The sequence below is a fragment of the Pristiophorus japonicus genome, chromosome 5 (genome assembly GCF_044704955.1).
Source record: "Pristiophorus japonicus isolate sPriJap1 chromosome 5, sPriJap1.hap1, whole genome shotgun sequence".
In the NCBI taxonomy this organism is placed as follows: Eukaryota; Metazoa; Chordata; class Chondrichthyes; family Pristiophoridae; genus Pristiophorus; species Pristiophorus japonicus.
Genome location: NC_091981.1, coordinates 191,752,264 through 191,766,014, shown reverse-complemented (window position 1 = coordinate 191,766,014; position 13,751 = coordinate 191,752,264). Strand labels below are relative to the sequence as shown.

At 42.3% G+C, this 13,751-nt stretch overlaps 1 protein-coding gene across 1 annotated transcript in view; it reads left to right on the top strand.

The window, feature by feature from the left end:
* The window catches only part of LOC139263941 (adenylate cyclase type 1-like), a 513,151-nt gene extending 506,745 nt beyond the window's left edge, over nucleotides 1-6,406 (top strand). Inside the window, exons 19-20 of the mRNA XM_070880028.1 lie at nucleotides 3,211-3,335; nucleotides 6,083-6,406. Of these exons, the coding sequence (XP_070736129.1) occupies nucleotides 3,211-3,335; nucleotides 6,083-6,406 (449 nt within the window). The remainder of the gene's footprint in view (nucleotides 1-3,210; nucleotides 3,336-6,082) is intronic.
* Nucleotides 6,407-13,751: the final 7,345 nt, after the last annotated feature.

The window sequence follows — 13,751 nt, the reverse complement described above, 5'->3', positions numbered from 1 at the left end:
CTCTTCTTCAGGCGACCGAAGGCTGCACTGGCACACTGGATGTTCTGTTGGCCCTCATCATTGATATCTGACCTTGCAGATAGTAGGCTTCCGAGGTATGGAAATGGTCCAGAATGTCCAAGGTCGCGCCGTGGATTTTGATGACCGGAGTGCTGTGAGGCGGGGTCAGGTTGGTGGAGGACCTTTGTCTTACAGATGTTTAATGTAAGGCCCATGCTTTTGTAAGCTTTGGTGAAGATGTTGATGATGGCTTGGAGTTCGGCCTCTGAATGTGCGCAGATGCAAACGTCATCCACGTACTGTAGTTCGATGACAGAGGATGGGACGACCTTGGATCTAGTCGACCCAACAAAGGTTGAACAGGTTCCCATTGGTTCTATAGTTCAGTTCCACTTCACGGGGAGCTTGTTGAGAGTGAGATGGAGTATTGCAGCGAGGAAGATCTAGAAGAGGGTTGGCGTGATGACGGAGCCCTGCTTGACCCCAGTCCGGACGTGGATTAGGTCTGTGGAGGAATCCAAATCCCAATCGCTGAAAGGAAGCAGAATGCACTCCACCTCCTGTAGTGGCAGGTCCCGGACACTAGGGCGCTGAGAGAAGCGCTACGCGGATGCTGCATGTAGCATTGATGCGTTTCAACACCCCTCCCCTTCGATTAAAGGGAAGGGCTGTTGCGCACTCTGCATGGCCTCTAATGGTCACCACTGGGCCACCAAGGCAGCGTGCGACTAGGCCAGCAGCCCGGGACCCAAGAGGGAGTGCCAGGCTGCATGATGGTGCCCTCCACTGACCATGCTAGGGCTGCCATGGTCGAGCCAACCAGAGAGTCAGCCAACAAAAAAAGATGGCGGCCCGGGGTGCTAGCACCCTCCCTTCTGAGAGCGGATGTCTGCCAGCTTCGCGACCCACGAAGCTGGCGTTAACATCCACTCGTGCTAACCTTGTGGCCCACAGGGCATTAAGGGGTCGGCGTGGGGCGGTGAGGGGTCGCTGCTTACGGCGATGGCATTATTGCCAGTTGTGCGACAGCCCAGGTTCCTAACCTCAGGGCACGGCTCTGTTGTGCCAGTCCCTCTGCAACCTCCCGAGCAATTTCACGGGAGGTGGCAGTGTCCCCCTCCCCTGGGTGAAAACTGCCTTGTACCCCATTAGCGCCCCCTGGAGATGCTGATGGGACTATAAAAAGGGACAATTTCGCCCCCAAAGAATTTGAAATAATAAATAGGCGAAGTACAGGTAAAGGCTCCAGATTTCCTTGGATCTCCCAACGCACTGCTGCCATAAATCAGGTGGGAATGCAGTAGAAGACCCAGGAAGTAGGCTAGGACCCAGATACACCAAGTCCTTGTCTGCGATAACAGTTTTCAAGAGGTCTTGTTTGAAATGGAACCTCCATGCCATAAACAAGGTCACCTATGTCAGAGTGGCATGGCAGGGGGAGGGTCCTCAAAGGACAGGAGTTTCTTCATTCCTCACCTGTGATTTACTGGCCGGCTAGTTCAGTGGATGACAAGAGGTGTATCAGCATGCTGGCCAGCTAAGATGGTGCCCATCTTGGTGTTGTAGGCCTGGGACATGTTCTATACCCTCGGAGATTTTGGAGAATTTATTTTGTCGTGGCTCCCCCTTACAAAGGAGGCTAATGAGAGCTTACCTGTGCCTTGTTCTGGGCTAGTGATACTGATGAAGCAATGAGCAGTTGGGCAATGCCTCATTTCCAACCCTCTTCTTCTGGCATATATCCAAGATGTGCTTCCAGTGACTTGAGTGCTCACCATTTTTATTTAAATCCGGGTACCTCTTGCCCTTTAATGCTCTGGCAAGAGATAGTCTTCATTTATGTCGGGATGTTGGCCCTGTGATCTTTCATTTCATTTATGTCTTTATTTATTTATTTACTTATGTGTAAAATTTGTACATTTTAGTAGTTTGGGGTTAATGTTACCGTGTTTCAGGTGTTCCTGATATATGTGGCGTTAAAAGAAAAAATAATATTAATATTTTTTCAGTGTAGAAGTACATGATCTGAAAACAGCAAAACTTGTGAGCTCAGAGAGACAAGAGTTTCCCTCAACTTGCTAGCAGTTTAAAACTTACTGTCATAAGTTACATAGAAACATAGGAACAGGAGTAGGCCATTCAGCCCCTCACGCCTGTTCTGCCATTCAATTAGATCATGCCTGATCTGTACCTTATCTCCATCTACCCGCTTTGGTTCCATAACTCCTAACAAAAATCTCAGTTTTGAACTTTTCAATTGACCCCCAGCCTCAACAACTTCACGAGGGAAAGAGTTCCAGATTTCTACTACCCTTTGTGTGAAGAACTGTTTCCTGACATCACCCCTGAATGACCTAGCTCTAATTTTAAGGTTATGCCCGCTTGTTCTAGAATCCCCACCAGTGGAAATAGCTTCTCTCTATCTACCCTATAAACTCCTTAATCATCTTAAATATCTCAATTAGATTACCCTTTAATCTTCTATACTCAAGCAAATACAAGCCTAGTTTATTCAACCTGCTCTCATAATTTAACCCTGCTATCATTCTGGTGAATCTGCACTGCACCCACTCCAAATATATCCTTTCTGAGGTCTGATGTCCAGAACTGAACGCAGTGCTCCAGATGGGGTCTAATCAGAGCTTTATATAACTGTAACTGTATAAAAGTTAATGTCATGTTGACTAATTATTGTGAAATGGATTGAAGGTAGAAGGAGCACATAAATATTTGACAGAATAAAGTCACTTCAGTCTAGCCTGGACAATAGTCATATTGAATTTGTTAAGTTTAGATTTCAAGTTTTTTGCTCGATTGCCTTTAGAAGTCGGGGAAATATTTTGGACTTTTCTTGGAAGAGATATCTGGAAGAGTTAATCAAGAGACTAAATGCATTTGGAGAGAAACCATGACATTACAGATTGTATCTGGTCTATTGGAAACAATGGGTTTAAAGGTCCAGATAGATTTTATTCCTATTCTATGATTTCTTATCTCTTTGTATTGTTTTTGATATAAATTGCATTCAATTTATTGGCCAAGGATAATATTATGATAAATGAAATTAGCAGAGTACCATTTTAATTTTAAGAATCTATTATCACTTGCTGCCTTCCTTTGATATATATTTTCTTCTTGCAGCATGTAAGGTTAAGGGTAAACAGTCAGATATTCAACACAACATTGTTTTATTTTATTTTATTTACATAGGTATAAATGTTGGACCTGTAGTGGCGGGTGTGATTGGAGCAAGACGGCCACAGTACGACATCTGGGGAAACACTGTAAATGTTGCCAGCAGAATGGATAGTACGGGGGTTCAAGGCAAAATACAAGTTAGTACATTGCTCTTACAAGACAGTATAGGAAATTCAGAACTGAATATATTGGAGTTTATTGATGCATACACTTTTTAATCCAGCATATATTTTTTTCTCAATAAATTATTATTTATTATAACCCTCAACTATATTTTTTTATATTGTGTGCTTTATCTTATGGCATGAAAAATTAAATATCCATACTGTATACTGTGACTACTGCAAATTATGTAATTGATAAAACTGCATAGGAGTGTAAAGTTCTACTTGTAGAACAATCAGTGGCTGGCAACAAGGTGTAAGGCTAAGAATGAGGACCATACAGGACCAGAAGGACTATTACTGTCCATCAAGTCAGTCCCAAGGACCAGGAGATATTTCTTCCTCGTAACCTTCAATCACTTCCCTCACCTTTCTCATATCCCTACTGCTCCGGTTTCCAAACATCGAGGTGTCCATTTTCACTCCGCTTTTCCTTAAATGCCATAATATATAATACCTTGAGCCAGGTGCCTTGTCTTCCTTTGGAGTCCTCAGTACATCTACCCCTCTTTATTTCTGAATATCTATCATTCTTAATATTTTTTTGTTTCACCTGAATATTCTACCTCTATTTTAGGAAGGGAAGCCTTTAATTTATTGATTTATTTTGTTCACCCCTCCCCCTTGATTTACTATTTTAAATCTTCCTGCGCTGCCCAATGAATACACCCTGTCTGCAAGGATTAACACCAGTGAGTTTCAGCCTTTCTCTAGTGAAACCCATACCAGCTGAGCAGCTTGTCTTTTTCCCAGAAATTACCTCAATATCCTAGGAATCTAAAACCCTCATTTTGATGCCATCACTCAAGCTATTGTATCTGCATTATCTTTTTACTGGGACCAGGATAAATCATAAGATTACTACTCCTAAGCTCTTGAACGTTAATTTGGCCTCTCAGTTCCTAAAAATTGATAAGGACACTCCTGCTTTACCCTATATTGTTGGTGTCCACAGTTTCTGGTTACTTTATTGCCTATTTCAGTAGTTCTTCCATTTTGCCACCTACCTTGGCACCTGGGAGTCATCACTTCAGTCAAGATTCTGCAGTGCAGCTGCAAAACATCTGGTCTAGCCTCCTGGCCTTCTTGCCCCCATAAGTAACCATTCACTCCACAATGCTGTGGTGTTTATTATCTTGCCCTGTGCTATTATTCTCATCCACATCATCAGGAAAGCCCTTAGATAAGCTCAAACTCCTAGTGGTTTCCTACAGTGTCTGCTCCTGTCTCCTCCTTCTCCCATTGTCCATTCTCATCCAATCCTTCCTCTCTAATACACTTTTCGATCCTCAGATCTTAACCCTAATAATCATAAGGTGACCATCTTCTGGATTGTACTTTATAGAAATCCTTCCTCCTCTTTTATGTTGTGGAGTGTAGCCAAGGGTTATCCAAACTAACTATTTCTCTGCTCAAGCTGTAAACTTCATCCAAGATTCCATGAGCTTTCAAAATATCCCACGTCATGCATGCCATGCACATCATGGGTTTCACCAGATTCCCTCATCCCTATACTCTATCTCCTTGTATGTGCTTGTAGTCCAAGACCCTGGTGGAAAAAAAAATTGCTTTTAATGCTTTGTTTTTAATATTAAAATAAGATTCTTTGAAACTTTTTTCCACATCTGCCAGATCCAACTTTACAAGCTTTAAAAAAATTATATAAATCCTGATATAAATTGATTGTACCTGTATTCTTCCTTTTGTTTAATTTTTAAAATATTTTACTTATTATTATCCATGTTATTTTATCTTTTCCATAGCTTCATTCGGTAAGAAAAAAACTATTTAAAATATTTAATTCTTCTGCGTCCTCGGCCCATTTTGCAGGTGATAGCAACATGCTAAACATTGACCTATGGCTGCAAACTAGCTCTGAAGGCCAGTATTGAGTAATAAGTATAAATATTGACATGCTCATGTCCCACATACAACCAGATCAATCTTTGATGCAAATTTCTTGAATGAAATACTCAAACACTGAAAAAGTTAACAGTCATTTTATGCGTCTATTGTCAGTTTGTTTCGACAAACATTATAACAGTTGATTTAAAAAAATGGATGGTACAGATTTTCTCTCTAATCCACCTGGTAAATGCTTAGTTCTCAGAGAGGTGGGGGTGGAACACCCATGACTGAAACCACAAAAATGTCCTTTGTGTTGTCCAGGGATTTGCAGAATATCTGCTGGAGGTGGGTAGAGGGGGGAAGCCAGTGCGGTGCATTGCAGATTTAGCAGACACAAGCAAAGGCCAAGTATAATAATAAGGCTGAAGGGATCATTACCATCTTCTTGCTTTATTTTCCTTCCTAAACACCGGAAAGGCACCCATTTTGAGGGGTACACAGAAATTATGGGGTTTAGTCCTGCACCCAGCCCCAGTGAGCCTGGACTCTCATGGGAGGCCTTCTAATTGCTATTTTTGGACTGCAGCCAAAAGGCCCTTTCAGGCTTGCAGGATTTCTGCCCCTATTTCCAAGTACAACCCTGCAGAAAGGTAGACCTGCATTTGGGATGCATTGGGCCTAGGCTAATGACCTGAACCCACATATATGGCTGGGTTCAGTTCAAGTTTGTCCAAGCGCATCAGGTATACCCCACCTGACTAGCACCGACTGTGTAGAGGGTTAGCTGATTAATTTGCTGTGTTATTGGTGAATTTGAGTTTTTGAAGTGTGTGTGATGTGTAATAAGAGTCTGTCTAACCACTAATCTCCAGGTAACAGAAGATGTCCATCGAATTCTCATTAAATGTAATTATGAGCTTGTCTGTCGAGGCAAAATCAGTGTAAAAGGAAAAGGAGAAATGCTGACATATTTCCTCGAAGGGAAAGTGAATACTAATCCACAAACAAGCTCAACAAATTTAGAGAGGAAAATGTATCCATATGGAAGAGCAAAACTAGGGACAAGCTGTCCCTCAGTGTCATCAGTAGCCAGTTTCACAGTAAAGGCTGGACTTGGAGCACTTCAGACCTCTACAATGCAAACAAATCAATCTGTGCAGTATCTTCCACCCATACCAGTTGTTGATCAAGCGTAATGGATTTTGGCATAAAAATTAAGTCTGCATTTTGAGCTGGTAAGTGAGGGGAAATCATTTAATAATGACAGGATGCACTGATCTTTCAAGAAGATTTTGACATTTGGAAGTCAGGCAATGAAGAGAGGAATGTTTTCCTGGAGCAATCACCAGGAGGATATGGGTTATCAGCGCCAAGAATTACTGCGATCGAACCAAAGACTAAAACTTTGGGCGTTGTTACAAAATACAATTTTTAGAATGGCAAATTAAGGGCTAACTATCTGTTAGAAGAAGCAAAGAGCTACATTTCTGGCATACAGAATTATCTTTCTAAATAAAATGAAGAATCTTAGCAGTCTGAATCAACTATAACTAGAATTTGTACATTTTAAAATTTCTGCATATTTTCTAAATGTACACAACATATTTTACCACATGACTTTTGAGTTATAAAATTAGTACTCATTTTTACTTCAGTGGCCAATAGATGGTTTCACACATTATCAAGATATCTGTGTAATATTGCCTTATTTGATTTCTTTTTCATGTATGTATAGCATTTTCAAAGCCTGCCTTTTTCATATTATTCTCTGCAAGAATTTATTGTGTGTAATTTCTGTAAATAATTTTATTAATTATACAGTATGGATTATGTATGACATGAAAAAGCATATGCCAGGTGAATATTTAAGTAATTTTTTATAAAAACGTTTTATTTATGTAAGCATGACTACTGGCATGCTTTAAAAGCTGTGGTATTCCTTCTTTTGTTGGCCTCCATAACTCATGTTCAGACCTATCAAATATCAAAGCTTTGGAACTCCCATTGACTATAGGTAATCTTTGCCAGAAGGTTACAGGCAGTTTACAGTGACAGAGCACTTACTGAATGGTGAAAACTTTTCTCTACCAATTTGTCCCCAGGCACCATAACTATTACTCGCTAGCAATAAATCTTAGCTGTAAGAATATATATTGAACATTCTGTACAGATTACAGGATGTTAATGGGTTCATTCTGCACTATTGACTTCTGATACTTTCACAATCTAGTCAGTGTAGGCATCATATAACGAAGACTGCAGTTCAACAGGTGGGAGAAGCAGGATGGGGACTGTAAAATTTTTCAAACATTGTGGCCTCTGTATTAAGTCAAATGTTTTACAAACCATTAATTTTATGCTTTACCACACAAATAAAAATACTGCTATGTGTTTATGATTTTTTTTTAAACTGTAACTAGCTTGCTAATTTTCCATATTTAAATACGGGTCTATTTTTATGTGCATATTGAATATTGTAGAATATCTTTCAGTCTCTTTTGGAACTGTAAGAATGACCTAAAGAATCAAATACATGTCCTACCTTTTATGTTAAAAGTGGATAATATTCATGGAAATGTTAAATGTGAATGTAAATTTCTAATTATAACTTTTTTACTGAGTGTTTGCACTATTATAATTTCTTCTGGGTCTTATGAAAAAGTAAAGAAAAACAGTTTGAAAAAAAAACCTTGTTTCTGTGCATTTGTAGATATCTACTATGATGTTCTTTATTAACTTTACAATGTTGTATGCTTTATTGGAGTATTTCTCTCAGTTTTACTTCAATATGTGAAATGCTTGAATAATGGATTTGAGTTAGAAATCTTCAACAAGTCCGCTTCTAAAGTATAACGCTTCTAGTGCTCTCACCAGTCCTAGACATTGATACTGAGAATCATCTCTGTGCTTGAAAAATCCCTCCCACCGTCTTCACTAAAGTATTTGCTAGTCAGCAAAATGAACATTATTTTCCTGTTTGATGAATGATTGTTTGCAGAATTTTGACAGAAAACTTCAACTATCTGCAAAACAATCATGGAAAATTGTATTTTATTACATGCTGGCAGTTGTTTTGAAACCGATATTATTTCTATAATTAAATGTCTTGCAATCCAATGCGCATATGTAACATACATTCTATAAAGGCATCACACCTGAAAGTTTGGGCCCAAAATTATTCAGTTTTTACAACGTCCCTGGGGTGCTTTTTTAATGCAATGGCATTTTCAATGATGGAATTTTGGACGGAACCTGTTTCCGCCAGCTTTCCACCCCATAACGACAGCGATGTTAATCCATTGAGCCAGGGGCCACCACATGATCAACCTGTCAGTAATACAGGCAGTGACTTTAAATATATGTAAATTACAGGGGTCTAAAGTTAGATTTCATGAGGTAAGTCAGAATGATATAAATCAATGCATCAAGGAGCCTTAGTAAATTTGAAATCAGTGGGTATCAGGGAGAAAGCTCTCCATTGCTTAGAGTCTTACCAAGCGGTTATTGGAGGCCAATCATCTCAGTCCCAGGATATCGCTGCAGGAGTTCCTCATGGCAGTGTTCTAGGCCCAACCATCTTCAACTGCTTCATCAGTAACTTTCCCTCCAACTTAAGGTCAGAAGCGGCGATGTTCGCTGATGATTGCACAGTGTTCAGTTCCATTCACAACTCCTCAGACAATGAAGCAGTCCATGCTCGCCTGCAGCAAGACCTGGACAACATTCAAGCTTGGAATAATAAGTAGCAAGTAACATTTGCACCACCCAAGTGCCAGGCAATGACCATCTCCAACAAGCAAGAGTCTAACCACCGCCCCTTAACATTTAATGGAATCCCCCACCCTCAACATCCTGGGGGGGGTCACCATTGACAGGAAACTTAACTGGACCAGCCACATTAATACTGCAGCTTCAAGAGCAGTTCAGAGGCTGGATATTCTGAGCACCTCCTGACTCCCCACAGCCTTTCCACCATCTACAAGGCACAAGTCAGGAGTGTGATGGAATACTCTCCACTTGGCTGGATGAATGCAGCTGCAACAACACTTAAGAAGCTTGACACCATCCAGGGCAAAGCAGCCTGTTTGATTGGCACCCCATCCCCCACGTTATACATCCACTCCCTCCACCAGTGATGCACTTTGGCTGCATTGTGTACCATCTACAAGATGCACTGCAGCCACTTGCCAAGGCTTCATCAACAGCACATCCCAAACCCATGATCTCTAAGACCTAGAAGAACAAGGGCAGCATGAGCATGGGAACAATGCCACCTCCAAGTCACACACCATCCTGACTTGGAAATAAATCAGCATTGCTGGATCAAAATCCTAGAACTTCCTCCCTAATAGAACTTTGGGGGTAGCTTCACCACACGGACTGCAGCCATAGAAGGAGGCGGCTCATCACCGCCTACTAAAGGGCAATTAGAGATGGGAAATAAATGCCGGCCATGTCAGCGATGCCCACATCCCAGGAATGAACAATGAGGAGTACTTGTTGCCAACATCAGCTGAGGCTAGCGAAGGAATTTGCTGCCTGACAAGACTTTCAAGACCGATTTAAAGAAAGTTGGTGAGGAAATTGCAGATGCGTTAGCCATAATCTTCCAAACATCTCTCGATTCAGGAATTGTCCCTTTAGCTTGGAAAATTCAAAATGTAACTATTATTTAAGAAAGGTGAGAAAGAGAAACCAGGAAATTATGACCTGATACTCTAACATCTGTTATTGGAAAGTTATTGGAATCTATATTTAAGGACAGAGTGACTGAGCACTTAGAGTTGAGATAGGAAGCGATCAGTTCCATGGAGCAAGAACATGTGGAAACGATGGGTCCACCAGGGCAGTTCTGTTTGTGGATCTTGGGAAGGAGGTAGAAGCGGGCTGTGCGGGATTAGGGAACTAGGAGTTTGGAGGCCGTGGAGGGAAGATCTCCAGAGATGAAGTCAGTGACTGGGAAATGATGGCTTGATGTTGGGTGGTGGGGGTCGTATCTTTTGTCATTCAATCTCTCCTGCCTTCCATAATATCACAGACTTTCCCTTTTGTTTTTTCTTCCCCTCCCCCCTTTCCCTGCCTATGCACTTGTTTAAAACCTGTTATATCTCTAACCTTTTCAAGTTCTGACGTAAAGTCATCGACCTGAAACATTAACTCTGTTCCTCTCTCCTTGATCTTATCTCTGTCTAAAGTATATCCACAGAAGGTCAAAGAATCTGTAGCAAACACTCCTATGGCGGCTTTTCCTTCTGCCATTTCAAAGTCTTCCCAATATAGAATGCTCTGGCCCTTTAAGCAGCTGCAGCCTTTCAAAAGCTTCAAAAACATTGCATTTCCCTTCCGCCTAGCAGCAGTAAGCCAAATAAGATGAGGAAAAACGTTGGAAACCCACTCTACATTTCAAATGAGGTCCTAGCAGGAAAATGGTGTGGGTTTCTAGTGGTGTCACATTGGCAGATGGATGACCACCTTGCTCCATTCTGCCATGTTTACATTAGGCAGGGGAATAGCAAGTGAGGTGACTGACTTTAGATTCTATCTCAGGTTCTATGGCATTCTTCTTTCGTATGGTAGTAGCAAAGCAATTTAAATATCAATATCTAAGTCAGATATCCAGGTTAAAACTTCTGGTGTAACAGCGTGGATATCTTGTAGGCTGTCTGCGAATTTACTCTGAGGGCAGTGCTCAATGATGTGCTCCAGGGACTGATTAGGAGCATCACAGCCGCATGATGGGATGCTTTCATTTTCCATCTATGGAGAAGGTGGCAGCATGTATCATGACCAGTTCTGAGCCAGTTAATGGTTGTCCATTGTTTGCGATGAAGGTTTCTTCAGGTTGTACTGTGGGGTCCTCTATAAAGAATCCATTCTGTATGTCACAGTTCTTCCAAGCATTTCACCATCGGTCATCAAGGCTGAGGGGAGATCGCTGCAGGGCTTTGGTGATGGTCCAAAATGGCCACCTGGGTTTCATAGAATCATAGAAATTTACAGCATAGAAGGAGGCCATTCGGCTCACCGTATCCATGCAGGCCGACAAAGAGCTATCCAGCCGCATCCACTTTCCAGCTCTTGGTCCATGTATAGGTTACGGCACTTCAAGTGCACATCCAAGTATTTTTTAAATGTTATGAGTGTTTCTGCCTCTACCACCCTTTCAGGCAGTGAGTTCCAGACCTTCACCACCCTCTGGATGAAAAATATTTTCCTCAAATCCCCTCTAAACCTCCTACCACATATTTAAATCTGCCCCCTGCTTATTGACCCCTCTGCTAAGGGAAATAGGTTCTTCCTAACAGCAGTTGTACAGGGCTTTGGTGAGGCCTCACCTGGAATATTGTGTTTAATTTTGGTCTCCTAATCTGAGGAAGGACGTTCTTGCTATTGAGGGAGTGCAGCGAAGGTTCACCAGACTGATTCCCAGGATGGTCGGACTGACATATGAGGAGAGACTGGATCAACTGGGCCTTTATACATTGGAGTTTAGAAGGATGAGAGGGGATCTCATAGAAACATACAAGATTCTGACGGGACGGGACAGGTTAGATGCGGGTCGATTGTTCCCGATGTTGGAGAAGTCCAGAACCAGGGGACACAGTCTTAGGATAAGGGGTAGGCCATTTCGGACTGAGATGAGGAGAAACTTCTTCACTCAGAGTTGTTAACCTGTGGAATTCCCTGCCGCAGAGAGTTGTTGATGCCAGTTCATTGGATATATTCAAGAGGGAATTAGATATGGCCCTTACGGCTAAAGGGATCAAGGGGTATGGAGAGAAAACAGGAAAGGGGTACTGAGGGAATAATCAGCCATGGTCTTGTTGAATGGTGGTGCAGGCTCGGAGGGCCAAATGGTCTACTCCTGCACCTATTTTCTATGTTTCTATGTTTCCTAACAACTCTAGGACTCTCATAATTTTATACACCTCAGTTAGGCCTCCCCTCAGCCTCCTCTGTTCCAAAGAAAACAACCCCAGCTTTTCCAATCTTTCCTCATAACTAAAATGTTCCAGGCCAGGCAACATCCTCGGAAATCTTCTCTGTACCCTCTCGAATGCAATCACATCTTTCCTGTAATGTGATGACCAAAACTGCATGCAATACTCTAGCTATGGCCTTACTGGTGTTTTATACAGTTCAAGCATATTCCCCCTGCTCTTGTCTTCTATGCCTCGGCTAATAAAGGCAAGTATTCCGTATGCCTTTTTAACCACCTTATCTACCTGTCCTGCTACCTTCAAGAATCTGTGGACATGCACTCCAAGGTCCCTGTGTTCCTCTACACTTCTCAGTGTCCTACTATTTATTGTGAATTCCCTTCTGTTGTTAGCCCTCCCCAAATGCATTATCTCACACTTCTCCAGATTGAATTCCATTTGCCATTTGCCACTGTTCTACTCAGCTGACCAGTTGATTGATATCTTCCTGCAATCTACAGCTTTTTTCTTCATTTTTAACCGCGACCAATTTTTGTATCATCTGCAAACTTCTTAGTCATACCCTCAACATTCAAGTCCAAATCATTGATATATACCACAAAAAGCAAGGGAGCTAGTACTGAGCCCAGTATTTGAGATGGGTTGGTGGTAGATTGTTCAAGTCGGCCTGGATCGGCATGTCGTTGCTGGTGTGGCAGTTGTATTCTCCGGAGACTGCATATTTGTGGTGTAGGTGTGATGGTGCGCTGTTTACAAGCACGGGCAGCCAAGTGTTGGTGTCGATAAAATCGAACCGGTGATAATTCAGCTGGACATCAACAGATTTATCATACAGACTTGTTAGCCATGCCAGAGAGCAGTACTCCGCTGTAGAGTACACAAGGGTGTTTGCTGCTGCACAGAGAGTTTAAGCGTCTGCTCGCCATGTGGATCCGGCGAGTTTCTGGATCAAGTTGAACTTACTCTTTAGTTTCTTGCCAAAGTTCTGGAGATGCTGGGGTCGAAATTGTCCCTTCTGATAAGACCTCTGGCCACCTGAAAGCAGTGGCCATGGGGCGGCGCAGAATGGCCGGTGAGTCTCCGTGGAAGGGTCGCCATTTTGGAAATTGCCCTTCCTCAGGTTTGCAGCGGTGTCCGAGACCACTCCACCCGTTTTCCCACCACGGCATGCATGCGCAACCCCTTACCAATTGGCACTGGGCGGATGTTGCAGAGGAATGTCGCCGGCAGTCTGCGGCAGTGGGCGGTAATTATTCAATTACGGGCCCATACATTTATAAGTGACCCCGAGACGTTTATGAAGCGATGAAGACACCGCAAATAATTTAGTATTAACATTTCTCGATCGATTTTCACCTTTTGAGCCATGAAACGGGCTCACAAGTCAAGCAATGGTAAGCCATCTAACTACATTGGAGTAACTTTTTGTCTTCACTGCCTGTGCAGTAATGTGGCGGAATGAATCGCTGACCCATTGTAGAACCCGGCTGATTGATTTCAATTGGCTCTATAATGGGTGGGCGAGCCCTACTGCCAGATTACTACCCAAATGGTGAAAGCCAAACCCCCACTGTCTCTCTCATGAGCTATCCAAACATCA